Source organism: Podarcis pityusensis, assembly GCF_964106645.2.
Source record: "Podarcis pityusensis genome assembly, chromosome: 17".
Classification (NCBI taxonomy): Eukaryota; Metazoa; Chordata; class Lepidosauria; order Squamata; family Lacertidae; genus Podarcis; species Podarcis pityusensis.
Window position 1 is genome coordinate 35,189,144 of NC_138042.1, and position 23,530 is coordinate 35,212,673.

A 23,530-nucleotide genomic window follows, 5' to 3' on the forward strand; every position below is an offset into this window, starting at 1 on the left:
ACCTGAAGCATATGTAACCCGAGGTACCACTGTAAAAGCATCTGCTTGCTGCCATGTCCTTGTATCTGCACAGATAAGCTTATGGACAATCATCCCATTAAATAAAAGAGAACCATTTTACTCTACGTGAAGCTGTTATGGATGGCAAACTCATATATATTCTGCAAGCCAGAACTGCAAATTGACTCCTTTCTCTAGCAAAATCCACAAAGTCTGGCAGCACATTTTGTAGATTGAAAAATAGGCACATTGGAACAGGTCTGTTTGCATACAAAGTTGTTGAAAAGTCACTTCTGTACCTGGCTTTTGTCATGTTGTCCTTTTGAGCTACAGTATTTCCTTCTAATAGACCCATAGCAGATACAATGGTTAAGATCCACAAGCATAAACTGAATAAGCCTACTGAAATCAGCAGAAGTGCTGGACACTCTCCCTAGAGATTCCATCTTATCCCAGAATTTCTGAAATTGCTTTACAGTTTATAATCTGCTACTAACACAGCAAATCCAGTACAGGAAAGGTTGTATTTGAGAGGCATTTATTACCTTCACAAACAAAACATATCTCACCACTAGATGGCTCAATTTAGGTGAATTCCACAGCTGGGGATATCTTTACTAGGGCCAACTAAAAGGTAAAAATAAAGGCTTTTGACTTCTCCACAAGTCAAGCCTCCAGCCTTCTCTGGGTGAGTGCTAGATTTCACGTTTTCAAAAAGGGGAGTTCAGCCGTGATTGTCACAGCAGCTCCAAATGCTGCATAGCAGACTTAATTAGACTGCGATCTACTAGGTGATATCTCCTTTTACATGCCATTTTAGGATTGCTCACTGCAACTTAAACAGCAAGTCAGCATTTCATTGCTTTGCTTAAACACGGAGTTTTCTAGGGAATCTACTGACTATTTTGGCTAGGGCTAATAAAAATCCAACTTGATTTTTGCATTTTTCTTAGGGAGCAATAGGGACTCCTTTTCTTTTTGGAAGCCTAGTGCTGCCAATACTTCCTTTGTGGTACCCAGGCTTGAACCTCCCCATACAAGGAGCACGGAAAGTGGGTCCAGCTCACCCAAAACAGTATCATGGGACAAATTCAGGAATAACTTGGTTAGTATTAAATAACCTGAATATAAATACGGTTGTGCTACATTTTAATCTCAAAGCTGAATGGTTGGCTTCTACCAGATATGTCAAATTAAAATGTCTTTTCTTTGTATTTTTTTTTGTCCAGTGAATCTCACAACATGCCTGTCTTTAAAAAAAAAAAAGACCTAAAGGGGGCATTTTAAACAAGAACTTCCCATGAGTAAAAAAGAATACATATGGAAAACATATATACAATGTGACAAGTAGGTGTAAGGCCTGGGTAAAAGAATGAAAGAAGAATGAAAAGAATGAAACGGGGATAAATTGAGTTTATTGACTTGTACCTTGGGCTTAGTGGTCAAATTTGCAACATTGTTTAATAAATACACGGGCCATATCCATGGGAAACTTGCTATATAACAATGACTTGAACCGGCCCCTTTCCTTCTTGTTTTAAATCTGCTTGCTAGGACATTTTGTGGGAGAGCATTCAAACACACCGTATTTTTCTGTGCCGCCATGCATAAGACACCCCCTATTTTTGGGGACTCCAGATTAAGAAAACACCCCTCAGCACTACCTGTGTATAAGACGAGTCCCAATTTTAAACCTAATTTTTTGGTTAAAAACCCCTAGTCTTATACACGGAAAAATACGGTATGTCCCACATGGTCAATACCACTCGTTCTGTGGAGTATGCAACAATAAAGCCTGATCATGGAGGAATTAATTGGGGGATCAAGGTCAAGCAACCACTCCATGTTTCATGCCATAATGGTGCATACCTAACGAAGTTCCACCCACATCTGCTCCATCCTGTTATTCCTTCTCGTATCTATATTCACGACTCTAGACTGACTGAATGAATCTATTTCTAATAAACTTTTCATCTCAATGAAGACGTGTTACCTATTCAGAAGTCTTGGGCAATTAAACACACTCCCCCAGGCAAATGGGCCAAAGTTGGCCTGGGACTGCAGAGGCAAAGGAAAGGTAAGTTGGGGGAGTCTGGGAGTGCCCAGGGGAACATAGACCCACTGAGACGGTCTATTTCTTCTTGCCTGCCAGAAGAACATTGCGGCAAGGGGGGAGACCAGTGTGGTCCCATCTATGGGCCAGACTAGGAGCAGTCGGAAGGCACTCCCTGCCTCCCACCTTCCCTCTCCACTAGAAAGAATACCCGGCTCCAACTGTCAATTGTTCTTTGAATGCAGTAGCTTAGTGGGTGGGGTGGGCAGAGATGGGACATTCTGGCCCCATCCGTCAGCCAAAGGCACAACAGTCACCAACCACTATTCAACCACAGACACTAGCAGAGAGGGAAGATCAGCTTGGCCCCATCTGGGTATGCATGCCCTTATATAGGTCACTACTCTGTACTCTTATTATTATTGTTAAGTCTGATGGCAAAACCTCTCTCTCTCTCTCTCTCTAAATTGACGAGAGAGGTTTTGGGATGTAATAATTGCCTGAAAAGTGATGTGAAATCTAACAAGCAGTTTTCATGAGCTACTTTTCCTAGCCGTGCATTACAAACACAATGGGAGGATTATGAAGGCAATCAAACCATTCCGAAATTTAGATAAACTAAATGATGGACCAAGCAAGAACATTATCTGACTCATGATTTGATGACCCATGACAGCAACAAACAATGCATGAAGAGAAGTGATGGTACAGCAGCTGAGCTTGCCAAGTTGGATTTTAGTCAGTCAAAGGAATAATTAGGGATGCTGGGGTGGGGGCGCTGAAGTACAATACTGAATCAGCTGAATTTCAGCATCAAAACCATCCGCTTTCTTGTTAAGGATGCAGTAATGGGGCAGTACTGTTTCAGCTGACAACACAATACAGGCTACTGACAATATTTTAAATCGGTCTATGCCCAAATTCGTCAATACTTTTTACAGGCCATTTCACTCATGTATACTGTAGATCTAGACATAAATATCCTGCTAAAAAAAGGAGTAGAGAAATATCACTGGCGCAAATGTAGAATTTTTCTGCAGTGAATATGAATTCAATAGTTTTAGCAAATAATTTTGGAAAGACATATGAAAAATCCCAGTCTTCCTAGCCTTAAGAAGAGTAAAAGTTGCATATATATAGTTGGTTTAATGCAAATGCATACATTAAATTCAGTAAACTAGTACAGTCATACCTCGGGTTAATGCATATCAATAATACATAGAAAAACTACTGTACAAACTTAAAATATATTGTGTATAACTTGAAATTGTTGCAAATGTCTCCATTGTTTGATATTAGTTGAAAGTGCTGCATCCTAAGATACTCAGTTTGAAAAACTAATAAACTTGTGGAACTTGTGAGCCCCACAAATACTTCACAGTAGGTTCCCACAATCATGTATTTCACTCCTGGTAGTATGTGTTGTCTTCATCAAGAATTCCATATTCAATGTAACGGTAAAGGTACCCCTGACCTTTAGGTCCAGTCGCAGACGACTCTGGGGTTGCGGCGCTCATCTCACTCTATAGGCCAAGGGAGCTGGGGTTTGTCTGCAGACAACTTCCAGGTCATGTGGCCAGCATGACTAAGCTGCTTCTGGCGAACCAAAGCAGCGCATGGAAATGCCGTTTACCTTCCCACCAGAGCGGTACCTATTTATCTACTTGGCTCTTTGACATGCTTTCGAATTGCTAGGTGGGCAGGAGCAGGGACCGAACAACGGGAGCTCACCCCATTGCGGAGATTCGAACCACCAACCTTCTGATCGGCAACAACAAGCAGACACTCAAATATGTACAACATCCATAGAGTGAACCTAACCTTCTCTAACTGAATGAGCAAACTGACAGGCTTAGTCTTAACCTTTCATTCATCTCAAAGTTACAGTAACATATCATCGGGATGTGTGTGCAGAAGGTGCTGCAGAACAGGAGAGAGAAGGCATGAAAAACTAAAGGTTTGTTATTGGTGCAGCTTTAAACATTAGTTTATTCCCTCTGGAACATAGAAGAATCTGGGGCAGTGAGAAAGGTGAGTCAGCGTGCAAAGGTCCTATGGATGTTTGTTTAGTAAAGACTAAGTGTGTGTGCGCGCACACACACACACACAGATACACATGATCTAACCTTGCTAACATGACTAACCACTCCGAGTCTAAATTTGTAGAAAATGTGGTATATAAATAATTGATAATACTAACAATATCATATCTAGGATTTTTGCAGTGATGTAATGAGTCATAACCATTTTAAACAGGCTACTCTGCTCAGACACAATTCTGCATGCATCCCCTCACCCAACCAAAATCTCAAGATTTACACCAATTTACAAAATTGTTGGAAACACTTTCCTCCTTCCATCTCCTACCCTTGTAGTTTTCATAAGGCAGTTAAAAGCACAAGAAATGGGCCAGTTTGACTTTCATTGAATTTTATGTTGAAAACTTTTAATAAAAAAATGATTTAAAGAAATGGGAAACTTAAATAAAGGGCAGCAACCCCAGGGTTGAAAGGCAAAAAGATGGCAAAAAGAGTGCTTGCCTCTCTCAAATAGTGATATAGTATTTTCAGTGTATGTTGACGCTTTGTTTAGGACAGTTTTCTATACAATCAGAAGGCCATTTCCTCCCTGAACATATGAGATTCTAGAGTGGTGTCAAGTATATCAGCTGGTTTATACCCAGTAAGTTTTCCAACAAGAGGAACTCTAACCTGTTTGTCACAGTCATGTGTCCTTGATTTAAGACTTCTTTCTGCAGAGGGGTCCCAAATTCTAGAGGCAGAGGATACGATGCAGAGCTCATGTTTTGCCTAACAACAGCACAGCTTCCTTTGCTTCTCAGCAGTGGGAGTGCAGGTCTCCTGCTTTCTTCTGTGAAATGCATGAATCCTGGCTTCCGCAGAGTACCCTTTGGCTTGCCTGCAATACAATGATGCAAGACACAAAATGTCAGCTCTCATTTTCAGATTACCTATGGTTTGGGGCACTTCAACATAAATTCATAAGTTTACCAAAAAGATGCTGTGGCGTTTGCCTCCTAGGATGGGTCATAAGGAAAGGGTTAAAATAGGTGTGATGTGATTGGCCAGTGAGAATGCAAGAGGGGAATAAAAGTTAGAGTGGGAGGTTTTTAAAGTTTTTGTTGAAGTCGAGTTAGTGGAGAGTTGAGGTTTGGGCGTCAAAGTTAGTTGAGTTGTGAGGTTTGGGAGTTGAAGAAGGAAGAGGGAGGAAAAGGCAGTGGGTTGGTAGAGTTGTACTGTGAGAGAGTGAGAGGAATTGTTAGGTGGAGTCAGAGAGATAGTTGGGAATAATCAGTTTGAAGTTGTTAGGAACTAAGATTAAGAAACTGTCAAAAACTAACTGAAACCATAAGCTTGTTCCTGCATTTAAAAATAAACTTGATTATTTGTTTATGTTAACAACTGACTGGACTCCGTGTGTCCCCGTGAGATACGGGGTGGTGGCAGCGGAAAAAGCAATTGCAGAGGCGGCACAGGGTCAATAGACCGTCAAACGTCCGGGGGCCCTGTGTGTGATTGCTACAGATGCAAAAGATAACTAAGCCAGACAACTAAGGGTGACTATGTATAAAGCAGCATATTAATGTTTGCTCATGCCATATAGTCTTTTTTCAGGGGGGGGGGGAGTAGTACTTCAGACCCCACCACTCAAAAACAGGGGTTTGTTAACAACAGCCAACTTACAGATTTGTTAGGGCCAATTAAACTTGTTGAGAACAGTTAAAAAGCACACAGACTATTGTCTTTCTGCAATAAAAAATTATGTCCCTACTTTTCTTTCCAGTATTAGTTTCCTTATGTGCTGTTTCAAGACACACATGAATAGTCAGCCAGACTGCCCTGTAACATGACTGTTCAAGAGTGTAAGTAGTTTATTTCAGTCAGCAGAATCACAACAATAGAGAAGCTCTGCAAGTGATGAGTTTGAAGTTGATTAATTCAGCATATACCCATGTGGTGTTTTGCAGCTGACAAACTTACCAACAGAGGCAAACGGAGCTGTTCTTTTCAGCCTCATGCTGCAGTTCACTTGCCGACCAGTTTTCTTTTGGGAAGTTCTCTGGCAGGCAACAAGCTGAGCAATCTGTGCAGTCTCCTGGCAAATGACCGCACGACAGGTCACCTGATCAAGGAAAGAAGGAAACCAAAAATGGAGAACCAGATTTACCAATGACTTTTATGGGAGATACTTACTCATTGAAAGCCACTTCAGACTCGCTGCATGAAACTTAGGTAAAGGGACCCCTGACCATTAGGTCCAGTCATGACCGACTCTGGGGTTGCGGCGCTCATCTCGCTTTACTGGTCGAGCGAGCCGGCGTACAGCTTCCGGGTCATGTGGCCAGCATGACTAAGCCGCTTCTGGCGAACCAGAGCAGCACAAGGAAACGCCGTTTACCTTCCTGCCAGAGCGGTACCTATTTATCTGCTTGCACTTTGACATGTTTTCAAACTGCTAGGTTGGCAGGAGCAGGGACCGAGCAATGGGAGCTCACGCCGTTGCGGGGATTCGAACCGCCGACCTTCTTATCAGCAAGCCCTAGGCTCTGCGGTTTAAACCACAGCGCCACCCATTTACCAATGACTTTTATGGGAGATACTTGCTCATTGAAAGCCACCTCAGACTCTCTGCATGAAGCTTAGAATGTGCTAAAGCAGGTGTGGGGAACCTGTGGTCTTCCAAATGTTGTTGAGACTCCAACTCCCATCACCCCAGCCAGCATGGCCAATGGACAGGGATGATGGGAGCTGAGAGTTCATTAGCATTGGAGGACCACAGGTTCCCCACCCCACTGCTACAGCGTTAATTTGGGAAGGTGCAATAATAGTGTATCCAATGCGTAAGAGATACAGGTCAGCTACACACTATAAAATACTGTATAAGACTTTGCCATGCCACCTGAAAGCTAAAGTCCTGCAAAGCTTTGCAATTCATTCTAATGCAGATTTTGATTTACCCTATTCAGTAATCAAAATTTGTGATAAGACGATGGCTATTTGGACACTGTTTTCTGTCTTTGGCTCCCAAATATGTAACATGATACCTAGTCTGTTTAAGAAGGATGTGTCTTTAGTGCCCTTCCCTTCAAATGTTGAACGTTTATATTTTGCTTGTAGAGGAGGTTCTGTCATGAGTGTAACACACAGATCTTCAGGTGAAAATGCTGTAGCAGTGGGGTGGGGGACTTGTGGTCCTCCAAATGATAATGAACTCTCATTAATTTCAATTCCCATCATCCGGAGGGGGTGTTTCAGTTAAAGAAATTACATTCAACTGTGCACTATAATGAACATAACCAAATTAAATTTGCTCCGGGTGAAGCATTATTTGATTTGCAGCAAAATCAATGTAAAGAAGCAAAAGGCCCTACAGCAACATTAATCTTTCGTCTGGTAGCGCAATGGACAGTGTGACTATTAACCAGAAGGTTGGTGGTTCGAGCCCACCCAGGGATGGTTGTGGTCAGGATTCCTGCATTGCAGGGGGTTGGACTAGATGACCCTCGGGGTCTCTTTCATCTCTACGATTCTATGATTCTATGACATTTTACAGCCAAAATACACACACAATTATGAAGCACTGTATGCATTTCTTACCTCACCAGCTTTACTAATTTCAACCCTAACAACTCCAGGGATGCTTTTTATATATCCTTCTAAATTAGAATGTCCCAGCTGCTTAAAGGGAATCAAGTCTCCAGTTAATGATTTATATTCTGCTTGCAAACGGGAAAAGGGTACTCCATGTTTATGGGATTGTAGAACAGCTCGGAGCATTTTTGCAACTAAATCCGCTTCCTGCATTTTCACCTGTAACAGAAAAGCGATGTCATTAGAATTTAAGGTGCAAGTCAGCATTTCTCCTTTTTTTGACCTCTTCCATTAAGAAGCAAAAATCCAATACCATTGTGTTCAGCGTTTGAGAATCAATAACCAACACAAAAGAAGAAAGCACAGTGATTCCATGATTCTGAAAGAAGCCACTTGCTACAGCAAAGCCAAAAAGCTGTTTGGTTACTAACCCAACAAGCATTCCCCATCAGATGAGCAAATGCCTTGCCCGTTACTGGCATCAAAGTGCAACACAACCAGCAGTGGTCACTGACAACTTAACCACAGATGCCTCAATTCAAATCCTCACCTGCACTGCGACATTCCTTGGGCACTGAAATTCTGTAAGACTAGGATAACTTACAAGGTTGTTGAGAGGACAAAATGGGGTAACTCATGTATGAGCTGGAGTTACTCGAATGAAAAGAATGATAAAAATGTCAGTTCTCTGTAAGAAGAGGCTTCCTTTTTGAATTTACATAATAGCATCAGCAGCTTCTTAGAATTTCAACCGACAGGCTTGGCAAATATAATGCAGTAAAAAATTGCAAAATGTATGCTAACTCAAGAGGAGACAAATTCACAGATCTATTGATATGGTCCATTTTCCGAAGTACAGTTTTGGCAAAGGTATCTCAGTTTAGGTATACACGCCTAGAACGCGACACAGGAAATAGGTGACTTATTGCTTGAGGTGTGACACCTGTATTCTTAACACATCATCATGTTGATTTTATGAACTGAGTGGAACCACCCTTAACCTCCTAAACCAGGGATGTGGAGCCTGGGGGATGAGATTCCACTAATGAGTCCTGTCAGCAAAAACTTCACTTGTGCAACAGGGCATCCTGCCTTCTAAAATTGGCTTGAGGGGAAGGAGAACTCCCGAAATAGTGCAAAGGGGAAGAAAAGGAGGATTACCCTGTCTGACAAGTTAAAATACTTGCTCTGACCAAATGTATCAAAGATATGCTGCTTTAATCTACCTTCCTGCAAATGAATATGTTTTGTTAACTTTATCATTGAGGCTATACACTACACTTTATGAATTCATTCCTTTAATATTAGTATGTTGGGTAGCCTATCGTTTAAGTGGCTGTAACTATTCTTGCTGTTGCTAGAGGGGCTTCCTACAAATTCCAAACAATTCCTTTAAGACAACCAAGTAAAATATACAGTTAGAAGGTACAGCATATTCAGTAAAGTCATTTTGTTAACCACGTTTTATTGGCCCAGTTTGCATATCACCATAAACCATGGTTTAATGTGAATGAGCAGCATGTTAGTTTATGTTGTCCAAGAGTTCTTCGAGTGCTTCTCCTCTGTCATGGATTACACAAGCCAGAATCTGGCTGCTTGTGTTGTCCAAACAAGGCTCATGATTTGTTTCTATGCTGCCCACATTCTGTTCTGCCTACCACTGTAGATATAAGCAGTCAACTGGACAAAATAGGTAGAATCTGAGAGGGCTATCAAATACTTTTACAAACATCACAAGGTAGAGTCTATAGGGGCCAACTGACCATGTCAAATAATCTCCAAGTGAGGATGACAAGCACAGGAGAACACAAAGGTTGAGACAGTCCCCACTTTGTGAACAGCTCCCCCCCATGATTATTTTGTCAAAAATAAATGCTGTCATTTGTTTTAAAAGAGCATAGATATAGTACACATCTCCCAAGAGCAGCTTCCTCAGTTGTTGTTTTTAAAGTGTCATAAAATATGAAAGAATGTAACATTTATATCTTTCCCAATTCATCTGGCATAGGTGATTCATATGCACGTCAGCGGGTTTAGCTGGCCCACCCCGAAAAGCCTTGCCACTCAAGACCTAGAACATGGAAATGCCCATTATGTACCAAGTTCTTTAAAAGTTCTGATTTCATACTACAGGAAAATTGCGATGACATGTGTTTATGAAGTTTGCCCACAGTACTTAAGGGAAACTTTGGTTCCAACTTTACCCCTGCATCTTCAACATGGGGATAATACTATCCTATCCTGCAAGGCTGTTGCTAGATAATTACTTGAAGCTCACGGAACACATTTTATAATACTTTATAACAACTATTATTTATTATCAATCAAAATAGGAACAAAATTGATGGGTAACAGCTTTAGAAAGCTTGTTAGAATTAACTGCTTAGGATCACTTTATAGATCTGCATCTGGTTCACACACAATGCTAAATTATGGTTTAGGGCTATGTGCTTGTTTAGGGCTTGTGTCCCCCCCCCAAGAGCCTTGAGATGATCAGAAACTTTCACTTTCACTTCTAGTTAATTGTGAGTCTACCTGTTCTGAGAACTGTGGTTATTCTTGGCTATGGTTTAGAGAAACAAGCCAACTTCATAAACCATGGTGTGAAGTTGGCTTTCCCACTAACCAGTTTGACTAACAGCACATTGTCTGGGTTTGGATATAAGAAGTAACTGTGCTCATCTTAAAGCTAAGCAAAAACTTTCATTTGCTTTCTCTGTATCACCACACCAGAGCATTGCACATGAGCCCAAAGCTCATTCATACAACACTAAACTGTATTCAACGCCCTATTGTGTCTTTTTAGAAGTTTAAAGTGAGCACCCATAAAGTAAATTCCAACACTGACATGAATTTCCGGAGGTCATGTCAGCCCATGGCAGCAAAAACAAAACATCTTATAGCGCCTTAAAGTCCAAACATTTTTAAATGGCATATGCCTCCATAAACTCCACTTCTGTCAAGGAAAGCTTACGCCATAAAACATTAGTTTGACTTTAAAGTGCTAAAGCCTCTTTTGTCGTTTTTATTGATATGAAGTCCTCATGGATTTGCATAACTACCCAAGAAATGAGAGATACACCAACTGACCTTGAAGCACTCACTGACACAAAAGCTGGGGCGGGGGGGGGGGGGCGGAGAGAAAAAACTGAAAGGAAAAAACCACCATGTTTCCCCCATTTTTTCCAGCCCCTCCCCCAAACCTGCTTTTGAAAAATGCTAACTTTTAGTTTTATTGTTTCAACTGTTCGTAAACAGATAAAACGATATAATTATCATTTGTTGAGGTTTTCAACAATTAGCAGTGTACTGTGAGACTTTTTTATTAAATAAATCAGGAAAGAAAAACAACAGAAAAATCAGGGGCGGGGACAGGTATTTCTTCTTCATTGCTCCAGGTCTCCCCCCACCTCAGGCCTTCATGTACGCCCCAATAAATTCATTTCAGATTGATGCCATTTATCAGGCGTATGACACTAGATGCTGACATTCAGAGTTTAGATTATAAGCACCAGCAACACAGGGAAGCAGATATCAAGACTATCTATGACAAGCCAGAAAATAAATTCAGAGATAGTACGTGTGTGTGTGTGTGTGTGTGTGTGTTAAAGGTGTGTATGTGAAGGAGATGGAGAAAGAGAGAGCCCATAGACCCACCTCCTAGCCAAGCGACATCAGGGCGGGGGAAGTGACCAATACAGAATAATATTAGTAGCACATTATTATTTACTGAATTTATATACCGCCCTAGAAGCAGGATAGAAACATTTTGAATAAATGAATGTTTAAGAATGTAAACAGTTCAGCAAGACAACCAGGAGCTCTAGCGATAGATGAGTCAGATTAGTGACGATGACATTGGGTGGTATTTATTAATTGTTATTACATTTATTAAATTTATATACTGCCCTATACCCAGGGCGGTTCATAGAATAAAATCAAGATGTAAAAACCACGAAATACCTAATAATAATTTTAAAGGCGGGCATAGGATGTAAATGCCAGGAAGGCCTGACATTATTATTTCCTGAATTTATATATGACAGCTCGGCGAACCTGGGCTATATTCATGCACGGGGACAGGCGGCGAGCAGCGCAAAGGCTGCCACGGGTTCCTCGGTTCCCACGTTACGCCCGTGCGCAAAAGGGAATGTAAAAAAAAGGGGGGGACTGCGCCCGAGGAGAGCGCGCAAGGTGAGCAGGCGCGGAGCGAGACCAAACCCAGCGCATGTTGTTTATTATTATTTGAGGGTTTATTATTTTTTGAGGAGAGGAGGGGGGGAAAGGCACCACTCACCCAAACCCGCGGCGACCCCGAGGGGTCTGGGCCCGGCCCGCTCCCCGCAGCCTCCTCCGGCTCGCCGTCCGCTTCCCCCGGCCCGCCACGGCCTCCCGACTCGCGCCGCGCCGCGCGACCCCGCTACCTCCTCCTCCTCCTGGGCTACGCGGCCGACTGCGGAGCCGACCCCGCCCTCGCTCTCGCTCTCCCTCAAGCCGCTTTTATGACGAAACAAGACCAGGCCGGCCGGGAGCGAACCCCCACCCCCCACCCCTTTTCCGGACGTGCCGAAGGAGGAGGCGGGTCCGGTAAAATGGCCGCGTGCGCGCGCTCGCTCGCCTCGAGCGCCGGTTTGCCCAGCCCCGCGAGGCCTCTCCGGCGAAGCCACGCCACGCCCTCGGCACGTGAAGGCCGCCAATCGAATTCGGGGGCGCGAGGCGGTTGAAAAGCCAATGAGGAGGAGGGTTGCGAAGACGTGACTCTGTCAACATTCCACGCACACCCCTCCCCCCCCCCACACGCCCCGCTTAGATTTCGAATAGGAGTTCTGGGTGCTGCTTACTTGGCCCAACGCAGTTTGAACCTGACAGTATTATTATTCATTGAACGTTGAAAGGGGGGGGGGGGTGTTGTTCTTCACATTCATTTTTTAAAAACTTTTTTATTCAAAATTAAAGCAAAACATATTATCCAGAAACATATCATACTTATGCTGGTAGCTTCGAGAACACTGTCCAACCGTCTCGTCCTCTGTCGTCCCCTTGTGTATGGAAGTGAGAGCTGGACCATAAAGAATTGGTGCTTTTTTTTGGGAGGGGTACCCTAAGCACTGATAAAAGCTGGACCACTTTCAAGGATGTATTCTCACAGTTGCTAGGTTGGAGGAATATTTAGGATGGCTGTGAATGGGAGTCTGATGCATTTACTGTGTCTTAGGAGTCATTCTTAAGGAAATCAGCCCTGAGTGCTCACTGGAAGGACAGATCGTGAAGCTAAGACTCCAATACTTTGGCCACCTCATGAGAAGACTCTCTGGAAAAGGCCCTGATGTTGGGAAAGATGGAGGGCACAAGGAGAAGGGGACGACAGAGGACGAGATGGTTGGACAGTGTTCTCGAAGCTACCAGCATGAGTTTGACCAAACTGCGGGAGGCAGTGGAAGACAGGAGTGCCTGGCATGCTCTGGTCCATGGGGTCACGAAGAGTCGGACACGACTAAACAACTAAACAACAACACTAGAGATTATTGAGAAGCAAAGCAGCTAGTAAGCATGATCTTTATTAAACTGTTACAACAGGGTTTATATACTTATGTATGTGTTTGCCTTGTACATTTATGAACATTTATTTTTTATATATAAGACCTTAGAATTCATATAACAATTATTATTATTCACACCTCCCCAACTAGAGTTGCCACTTTTGTTCTGGCAAAATACAGGACAGGGTGATTGGGGGTGGATTTTTTGTTTTCTTCATCTGGTGGCAAAGTGACTTCAAAGCAATCTGTTCCAATCTATTGCAGCCTAACAGGATGGCCTCTTTAGAATTTGTCACACACATATGCACAAGAATGTGTAAATCTGTCTGTGCTTGGCTACACCCATATCTTAAATACATGACCCTTCACACACCCTTTCAAGCACTTGCATTTGGAGAGTTTCTGTAACTTGGCAGACAGAGAGAGAGAGAGAGAGAGAGAGACAGAAGACTTGAAATACAGGTATCAATACAGGATGTAGAATTTTCCCTTGAATTATGGGACAATTCTGTATTACACAGGACAGGTGTCATGGAAATTCCGCTCACTATTGATCCAGAGTAGAATCCCAACGTATAGTTAACAGAATAAAAACTTAAACACGTTGCGGGATTCCCCAAAAATGGACCAGAGGCAGTTGTATTTCATCCAGCAGAGCTTTACTGTTACTGAAGGCAAATGAGCATAATGGTCACAAATCCAATACATTCAGGATTGGCACTGTCCATAAGTTAAGCAGACTTAACTTAAACTTACAGTAACTTATAATAAGACTAAACCTTAACACTAAGCATACCATGTACAGAACACCACACCAAAAAGAAAAGAAATAGAAAGAGAAAGTGAAACCTAGGCTCCTTCTGGCCTTACTATTACAGTCAGCATGACCTTAACAGAAAGAGATAAGAGAAGCAGTTTAAGCTAGCTGTACTCAGCTTCTCTGAAGGAATAACCCAAACATCATGAACCTTATGCTTGTTTCTTTCACACAGAGAAGCTTCCAGAACCCTCTTGAATTAAGTAGAATAGGAAAGATCTCTACACATCAAATCAATACTTTCTGTACTAAGAAATGCAAACTGACACATACAGCTCAAGTGTGTGCGCAGATTGCACACACATCAGATGCAACATATAGGCGCCTCTTATTTTTGTCTTTTGAGGGCGTCTTACTGAAACATTATTTCCTTTGCAGTTGCTTCCCATGAAGGATCCCAAAGTGCTTTACAGCAGGATAAAAATATATAGAGAGAAATCAAAACATCATGAACCTTCTGCTTGTTTCTTTCACACAGAGAAGCTTCCAGAACCCTCTTGAATTAAGCAGAATAGGAAAGATCTCTACACATCAGGTCAATACTTTCTTTACTAAGATGCAAACTGATAAGCCCTACCTTCAACAGTGGTGTAACATGGGGAGGGCACAGGGGCGGTTGCCCTGGAGCAAAATTGTTAGGAGGCGCAACATTTCAGCACCTGGTGCTGCCTCAATACAACTGCGCACTTCCATCACTGGGCTCCGTTGAAAATGGCTTCTCTATGCAAACCAAGTAATGACCTCCAGACAACAGATGACTCTTCTTTCCTTATCTCTGTGGCTGTGATCTCCAGGGTGCGCAGACATGGTTAGGCATTTGAATGTGCATGTGTACTCCATCCGTTTCCATCCCTCCACGCGGCCCCGGTTGCTGGCAACCCACGCTACACCACTGCCCCCAAGTCTCCACCGCAGTGTGAGATTGCATGTGTTCTAGGCGCTTACCCGGGGTCTATGTTTCCTTTGGAAATAAGGCACTGCGGAGACTGTGACGACTTTGAGATATATTTACACCTGAGTCAGAGTTTTGGGGTGTATGGGGTGTTGGGGGAGAGGTAGTACCACTGGTGTGGGACACATCATGCTCCCCCTGGGGTAGTTTGTCCACCTTTGGTCCCCACCTGGCACTCAGCTCTCACCTATGGCTTCAGCATGAAGCAGCCACACACTGACAACGGCTTCTGCTGGCTGGTTAAGGCAGGTGAAGGTGATCGCTGGGTCTCAAACCCTTGGTGAATTAGCAGCTTCCCCTGCATGTGAGGACAGGCTCTGGTGGATTGAGTGGACAAGATCAATGAGTCAATAAGGCGGTTTCTGCCTGAGCTGTAGAGGGAAACGAGAGGCAGATGGGGGCTCATCATCCTGGGAAGCTAACCCATCTAGGAGAAGGAAAATTCAGATCCTAAACTTCCGCTGCCTTGCCTATCCAGACTCATAAATTTCAATTTTTTTAAAAAAATCTCTTCTACTGTTAATTTTGGGACGTGGGTGGCACTGTGGGTTAAACCACAGAGCCTAGGACTTGCCGATCAGAAGGTCGGTGGTTTGAATCCCCGCGACGGGGTGAGTTCCCGTTGTTCGGTCCCTGCTCCTGCCAACCTAGCAGTTCAAAAGCATGTCAAGTGCAAGTAGATAAATAGGTACCGCTCTGGCGGGAAGGTAAACGGTGTTTCCCTGCGCTGCTCTGGTTTGCCAGAAGCGGCTTAGTCATCCTGGCCACATGACCTGGAAGCTGTACGCCGGCTCCCTCGGCCAATAAAGCAAGATGAGTGCCGCAACCCCAGAGTCGGTCACGACTGGGCCTAATGGTCAGGGTTCCCTTTACTTTTACCTTTACCTTACTGTTAATTTTAATTATTTTAAAATGTTTTACAATTGTCTTTAACTGTTTTTATGTTTTTGAAGTTTTTAATATTTTTTGTTACGGGTAGGTAGCTGTGTTGATCTGCCGTAGTTGAAACAAAATAATTTTTTTTAAAAAAAAAATTCCTTCCAGTAGCACCTTAGAGACCAACTAAGTTTGTTATTGGTATGAGCTTTTGTGTGCATGCACTGTGTCCCTGAAGAAGTGTGCATGCACACAAAAGTTCATACCAATAACAAACTTAGTTGGTCTCTAAGGTGTTACTGGAAGGAATTAATATTTTTTGATGTTTTTAATATTTCTTGTAAAGTTTTACTACAATCCAGCAGTATATAAATTTTGTTAAATAATCATAAAAATAAAATAGCCCCAAACATCAGGAGGGCACCACACTGGCAAAAGCATGTTAAGAGGAGGTCACATTTACAGTATTGTTTCTAAAGTTTTATAGTGCTAAAAAAATATTTCCATCATTTCAGACCCGACAGTGCCAAAGTGCTCTTTACTTGTGAAATGTTGACTACCGATGTTTTACCAGCTTTTAAATCCATTCACTTTGCTCCTGAGGTGAAAGCCCAAGCCTTCTGCGCCTTACTATCTTGCTGTGTTAGCTTACTGTAATATTTCATAGTTGGTGATAATGGATAGGGAGTGGCTATCCGAGAACAGAAAGCACTACGTAAGCTAAACTGAAGGAAATGAAAGTGAAGTGGGGAAAGGGAACATACGTACAGCATGAGCAATTTAATAAAAAGCTAAAGTGAGACCTCTAGCTGCAGCAGAAACATAATGCATTTGCTGAATGTTTGTCCAACACTTCACATATTGGAATATCGGAAGCTGCCTTATACCAAGTCAGAACATTGGTATATAGAAGGAGAATTCCTGGGTGCCAAGATTCAGGCTTGGGGCAAGTACTCTTTGGTGAGAGAACCTCAGCAGATATTTAAAATCACAAAATGTGCAGCAAAGTAAAGCCTGAAAATACAGGCTGCTAGACCTTTAAAATATGCCCTTGTGAGTTCCAAAACTTCCGACTTCTCTTTATTGTTTTATTGCTGACCTCTGACTGACTCCAGTTCCTGACAATTAAATAGATCTTTGCATGTTGTTTATATGAGGCTGGTTATCTGTCAGCAATAAAACACCCAGTGTCAGTGAAGTTCAGAAGAAGAAGAGTTTGGATTTGATATCCCGCTTTATCACTACCCGAAGGAGTCTCAAAGCGGCTCACAATCTCCTTTCCCTTCCTCCCCCATGACAAACACTCTGTGAGGTGAGTGGGGCTGAGAGACTTCAGAGAAGTGTGACTAGCCCAAGGTCACCCAGCAGCTGCATGTGGAGGAGTGGGGAATCAAACCCGGTTCACCAGATTACGAGTCCACCGCTCTTAACCACTACACCACACTGGCTCAGAATCAGAAGTGTAAGCGGATGGGGGTCAAGAGGCGGAGATGAGGCAGGCTGCTGAAGAAGCCAGGGCAGCTCCCCCTCCTGCTGTGACTCAAGTGAGGACTTAAGTTGGCTACGTTTGCTAAGTCCCCACTTAGCTAACTTAAGTTGGCTTGGTGGGCTAGGTGGGCACTTAGGTGAGCTAGATGGGCACTTAATTGGGCTTGGTGAGCACTTAAGTTAGCTAAGTGGAGACTTAACCAACTGAGCCTACTTAAGCCCCCACTTAGCCAATTTAGCCCACTGAAGCCCACTCAGTTTTGGGAGGGGGCAGAACAGAAAGTGGGTTTTGCGGCACAAAACAGCACCAAACCAGTACACCACTTTGGCTCTGGTCAATCAGACAAGGTTGGGCTTGGCGCCATTTAATTCTGACCCCAGTTGGAGTGTCAATTACTCAGTTGGAGGGCCGGCACAAAACGATGAATTTGCAGCACAAGACTAGCACTAAACTATGGCACCTGCTTGGAGTCAATTGTACAAGGTTGGATTTTTTTTTTTTTTTTTTTTTTTGCCATTAACCTGTGACTCCGATTTGCTGTCAATTACTTGTTCTGGGGGGGTGGCATGAAATGCGGGGTTTGCAGCACAAAACAAGAACTAAACTTTGGCATCAGTTTTCAGGGAACCTGGAATTTTGGGGTCGCATGTTAATGAAGCTCCCTGTTACCTCTTCAGCTTCTGACACTTCCTCCTCCCAGTCTTCTCCCTCTTTTCCCTCTGGTCACCCATTATCATCCCACCACCAGTCCCTTGGCTCTGAGCCTTCTTCCCCTGGGGGTTCCCTTGGCGGTTCCCCAGCTGATTCCTCCCACCATTCCTCTGCATCCAGCCAGTCCATAACATTATTCTATACATTCCAACCTGACCTGGTAGTGCCAGAGACTGTATACAGCCTTCTGCATGCAAAGCAAGAGTGCTACCACTAAGCTGCAACCCTTCTCGTAGGCACAACATAGGTTGTGAGTGCTATTGCTTATGTGGTCAAAATGACACCAACTGACATAGAAGAGGGAACCGTCAGCAGGCTTGGGCATACCTCAAGACTTGCAGAAGCAACCCCATAAAAAACCTTTAGAAAATTTGTAGGTGGGACCCAAAGTAGCATGCTCAGTGGACACAGAATGCAAACTGCTGAGGGAGAGAAATGGAAAATAGGAAAGGGAATGGAATATCCTGGAAAAGGCCATGGCTGGCTGGCACCCAGACATTTCCAGGCAGGTTTCATTGTTAAGGAAAGAGTTAATTCTCCATAAGTTGGCAGAAATGTCATTTCCCCCCCCTACAGTGCAGCTGCAGACATCTTGTGAGTTCTTATCTCTCTTGCTGGGCAAATTAGCATCTAGTGAGGCCTAAATAAAGAGCTCAAGCTACAGCATTCCTTGTGGGAGGTTGGTTGGAGAAGAATTTGTTGGAGACTTTGTACAGAGAAATCGTTGGAGGGAAGATGAAGAAACTGAAGACTTCTGGACTCAAGAGAACTGTGGCATTGCAAGACTTTTCACAACTGGACTTCGCACTTACTCTGCGGACTTTGTCTAAGCAAGAACACTGAAAGCTAGAACCCTCTCTGGGCTCAGAGAGTGAAGACTTCTATAAGCAACTGTTTACAGTGTGTATATAGTGTGTGTTTGTATTTGCCAAGTAAAAACAATCTCTGCTGTGGTAAGTGCTTACTGTATTTTTCACCCTACAGGACACACTTTTTCCCCTCCAAAAATGAAGGGGAAATGTGTGTGTGTCCTATGGGGCGAATTCAGGCTTTCGCTGAAGCCTGGAGAGCGAGAGGGGTCGGTGCGCACCGACCCCTCTCGCTCTCCAGGCTTCAGGAGAGCCCCAGCGCCAGCCCCACAAGGTCGGGGGACAGCGGTCCTGGTCTGAAGGCTGGCGGCAGGGAGAAGAGCGCTTCTCCCCACTGCCGGCCCCGCAAGCTCCGGGGACAGCGGGGAGGTGCAGCGCATCTTCCCGCTGTCCCTGGACCTGGTCTGAAGGCTGGTGGCGGGGAGAAGAGCACTTCTCCCCGCTGCCGGCCCCGCAAGCGCCTGGGGGGGGAAATAAATTTTTTCCCCTTTATTTCCCCCCAAAAAAACTTGGTGCGTCCTATGGGCCGGTGCGTCCTATGGGGCAAAAAATACGGTAAGTGCTTGACTGAACTTGCGTGCACATACGCAACACCCGACACTCATAAGTTCTTACAGTGGTGACTGGTGTCCATTTGAATTTGGAAGGCAAGGGAGGTCAACAGCAGGGGGAGCCAGAGCCAAGGGCAGGCAAAGGCAACTCATTCTACTTTTGTCCCCATCTTCCTCACTGCTGAATTCTACAAGCGCAACACTGAGAATAGGGAGGAAGAAGCTGACAGGTAGCACCTCTCTCTGAATTGGACAGAAGGCAGAAGGTGGGGGCTGGCTGAGGGCAGGCTGAAGTTGATGGAGCAGTGCCCCATTGGCTCCAAAGAACCAGTTCTAATGTGTATATCCAGAACCCTGCATTCTAATGGTGCAAATCATCTCCTGTCTAGAGATGAAGGCTGGAGTCCCTGGAGGAGCACAACTTAAGAGTGTTGTTGTTGTTGTTTAGTCGTTTAGTCGTGTCCGACCCTTTGTGACCCCATGGACCAGAGCACGCCAGGCACTCCTGTCTTCCACTGCCTCCCACAGTTTGGTCAAACGCATGCTGGTAGCTTCAAGAACACTATCCAACCATCTCGTCCTCTGTCGTCCCCTTCTCCTTGTGCCCTCCATCTTTCCCAACATCAGGGTCTTTTCCAGGGAGTCTTGTCTTCTCATGAGGTGGCCAAAGTATTGGAGCCTCAGCTTCAGGATCTGTCCTTCCAGTGAGCACTCAGGGCTGATTTCCTTCAGAATGGAGAGGTTTGATCTTCTTGCAGTCCATGGGACTCTCAAGAGTCTCCAAGAGTGTAGGTTAATTTAATAACATTAGTCATTTTCCAGTTTTTAGAACATAAAAATATTCCTCAGTAAGAAACTGATCTGTTGTGATTTGGGGTGTGTGTGTGTGTGTGTGTGTGTGTGTGTGTGTGTGTAGGGAGAGCTCTAATTTGCAAAGGACCAAAAACAGCCCAGTGAGAACTAAGAGTGCTCTGAGGGACAGAATGCTCACTGACTTGGCTGGTGTGAATAAAAACTCTCTCCCTTTCCCCTCGGTGTGTGTGTGTGTGTTGGGAGGGAGTTACTGGATTTCTGAACAGCAGCACTCTATAATGCAACATATCTTTGCAGATTCCTCTTGCCGCTACTATTCTCATTCCAGGCCACTTTCCCATTGAGGATTGCTGAAGGTGGGCCGGATCCAGAGCTCCCTCACCCCCTGTGGGCCACTTTGATAGATGGGTGAAACCACCCACTTGTCAATCACTTTCCAATTCTTTCCTCGCTTCCTTCGCAGCCACAGCTTCAAACAGTGCCTATATTTTCCTTTGATGCTCAGCTTGAACTCAAGCCAGGCTGATCAGGTGCCATGTACTTTAGGAACAAAATCATAAAAGGAAACAGGCCGGTACATGTAAATCTCGGCAGATTAAGCATAGGATTACCAGTTTATTTGTTTTTCTTTTCCAGGTGTCGTTTTTGTGCCTTTAATACCACTTCTAGCACAAAGAAATATTGCGGGCAGAACAGGGTCTGCAGCAGAGGGCAGTCTCTATGTAAGAGACCAAACGGTACCAGAGTTAGTGCTGCCAGAATGCAATCTGGAGAACATGCAGTTACCTTTTAATGCAGTGATAAAGAGGAAGAGGAAGAAGGTGCAGTTTATAATATAAATCAGAATCAAGTGGTGAAGCTTTCCCCACTCTGTCAATTCAGACTGCAGGAGATGCATTGCATATATACCTGCTCCCAGCTGGGAGGCAATGGGTGGGACCAAATCTCTCCTTGCACAAAGAAATATAGCTTGTCAAGGTGATAACGAGGCTGAACCATGGGTGTAGCCAGGATTTATGGGTGGGGCTGGACCGAGCTACCTGCGACACGATTGGCTAGTTTGCGGAAGCCACGCCTATCGCTCAGTCGGGTAGCCAGTTGCGTGACTAGAATGAGCCACATCATCATGCAAGTGGCCTCAGCGAGCATTTCAATTTCGAATATTCTGATTATTTCTACTTTTAGTTAAGTATTTTTATTTATTTACTTGACTGCTGGGCACCTGCCCGCCCTGCTTCCTGGGCTCATGGGCTGAACCATTCTCCCTGACCTGATCAGTTAAACTATGGAAGACACTGGGTAGCTTTATAATAGAATTGGACAAATTCATGGAGAATATGGCTATGAATAACTGCTAGCCATGATGACTGTACTCTGCCTCCATGACCAGGGACAGTAATGCTTCTGAACAGCAGTTACTGGAAGCCAAAGGAGCTGTTCTGCTTGCTAGAAATAACCTTCTTCTTTGGCAATCACTTGTAGCCGAGTAAGATTATCTTTCATGAACACGGTCCAGTTTTCTACATACAGGAAATCATAAAAAAATTTAAAATGGGGGTGGCATTTTGTTGGGTGATCTTTCACCAGTACAGTGGTACCTCGAGTTACATATGCTTCAGGTTACAAACTCCGCTAACCCAGAAATAGTACCTCAGGTTAAGAACTTTGCTTCAGGATGAGAACAGAAATCGTGCTCCAGCGGCACGGCAGCAGCAGGAGGCCCCATTAGCTAAAGTGGTACTTCAGGTTAAGAACAGTTTCAGGTTAAGAATGGACCTCCGGAACGAATTAAGTACTTAACCCGAGGTACCACTGTAGTATGAAATGGTACAGTCATATTGAGAGCCGATGTGGTATAGTAGTTAAGAGTGTCTGACTAGGACTTGGGAGACCAGCTATAAAAAAATACTATGCAATGCTTTGAAAGTTGCAAAAAGCTCAACAGAAATTCTTGTTGACTTGTGATTTCAGCTCTACAGCGCCATCTAGTGTCACATTGTTATAACACATTTATAACGTCATAAGTTGACGAATGTAGATGAGTCTCAGGGTTAAAATTCCCCCTGGGACATGATGTTCACTGGGTGACCTTGGGCCAGCCACTGCCTCTCAGCTTAACCTACCTCACAGGGTTGTGTGGATTAAATGAGGCGTAAGGAGCAAAAAAAGGTGGGAGATAAATGCAGAAATTAAATATATGGGTATAGCCCGTATAGTTTGCATTTTGTGTAGACTAGTTCTGAACTGTTACCAGCTGTGTGGTCTCCCCTCCTATGCCAGATATGAGCTCTACCTGTGTTCAAAGTGCATTTTTCTTTCACACAAAAACAACAACATAGCAGTGGGATTTATGTGGAATTCAGTCAGGCTTTTGCTGAGACACGCCTGTTCTTTTCAGTTCCTCTTTTAGGAAAACAAACCGGAAAGTTGACATGAGCCTCAGCCCAAATATAAAAGGAGACACGCCCTTCATTTCCCCTCCACTAGTCCCGTGGCAGCAAAAGAGGCAAAGGAACCTCCAAGGAACAGAATCCAAAGTGGTTCCTAATCATTGCCTTCAAATTCTAGGTTTTAGGACTCTGTTCCATTGTTTTAAACTGTTTTCAATGCTATGTTTTCAATGGTTGTGACCTGTGCTGGGATCTAAGGGTGAAGGGAGGGAAAATAAAAATAAAAAGCAAGGGTTGATTATGTTAAAAGGATGGAAACACCTCATTGAAGGGAGAGTTATGTGTTTACCTACTGGTCCCAATGGAGTATCCCTTTGTTGAATAAAAATATATATTATATCCATCTGATTTAGTTTATTGCCCAATATTCCTTTTTTGGGCAAGGTGCTCAAATGCATCAACAATGACCCCATCAAATGGACAAAACCAATTAGCGAATACCTTTTGGTCAGCTTTAAGCTGGTCTTGGGGCCTGAACTCACTTGGTTGCTCTGGTGGGCAACTTGTTCTAGCAGAAAGTCTGGGGGAACATGGCCCCACTGATTCTCCAGGGATTTCCAAGTGGCTTTAGATACCATTGGCTATAGCTATGGTGGGGTACCTCCACCCTGCAGGAATACTGCAGCCATGTCTTGAATCTTCCCTCTGCCCAAAAGGAAGAGTAGCAATTTGCTAGTTATTGGGTACAGAAAGGTGCTTGTTGATCTTGGCCATTTTGTGAGGCCATGACAGTGGCTGGTATACACAAAGCCATTTCTGTGCTCCAGAGGGAAACCCCCCCCCCACACTTTGGACAA

General features: G+C 43.9%; 1 protein-coding gene across 3 annotated transcripts in view; it reads right to left on the reverse strand.

Moving 5' to 3' along the window:
• TDRD7 (tudor domain containing 7) overlaps positions 1 to 12,268 on the reverse strand; it is a 35,532-nt gene extending 23,264 nt beyond the window's left edge. The window contains exons 1-4 of one of the 3 annotated variants that reach the window (XM_080986702.1): positions 11,963 to 12,268; positions 7,672 to 7,884; positions 6,055 to 6,196; positions 4,765 to 4,972 (exon numbers count right to left, since the gene is read on the reverse strand). In XM_080986702.1, coding sequence (XP_080842828.1) covers positions 4,765 to 4,972; positions 6,055 to 6,196; positions 7,672 to 7,878 — 557 coding nt within the window. In that variant the 5' untranslated portion in view covers positions 7,879 to 7,884; positions 11,963 to 12,268. Of the gene's footprint in view, positions 1 to 1,993; positions 2,262 to 4,764; positions 4,973 to 6,054; positions 6,197 to 7,671; positions 7,885 to 11,962 lie in introns of those variants that run through there. The other 2 variants (XM_080986701.1, XM_080986703.1) reach the window with 2 other exon arrangements.
• Between the last annotated feature and the right edge of the window lie 11,262 nt (positions 12,269 to 23,530).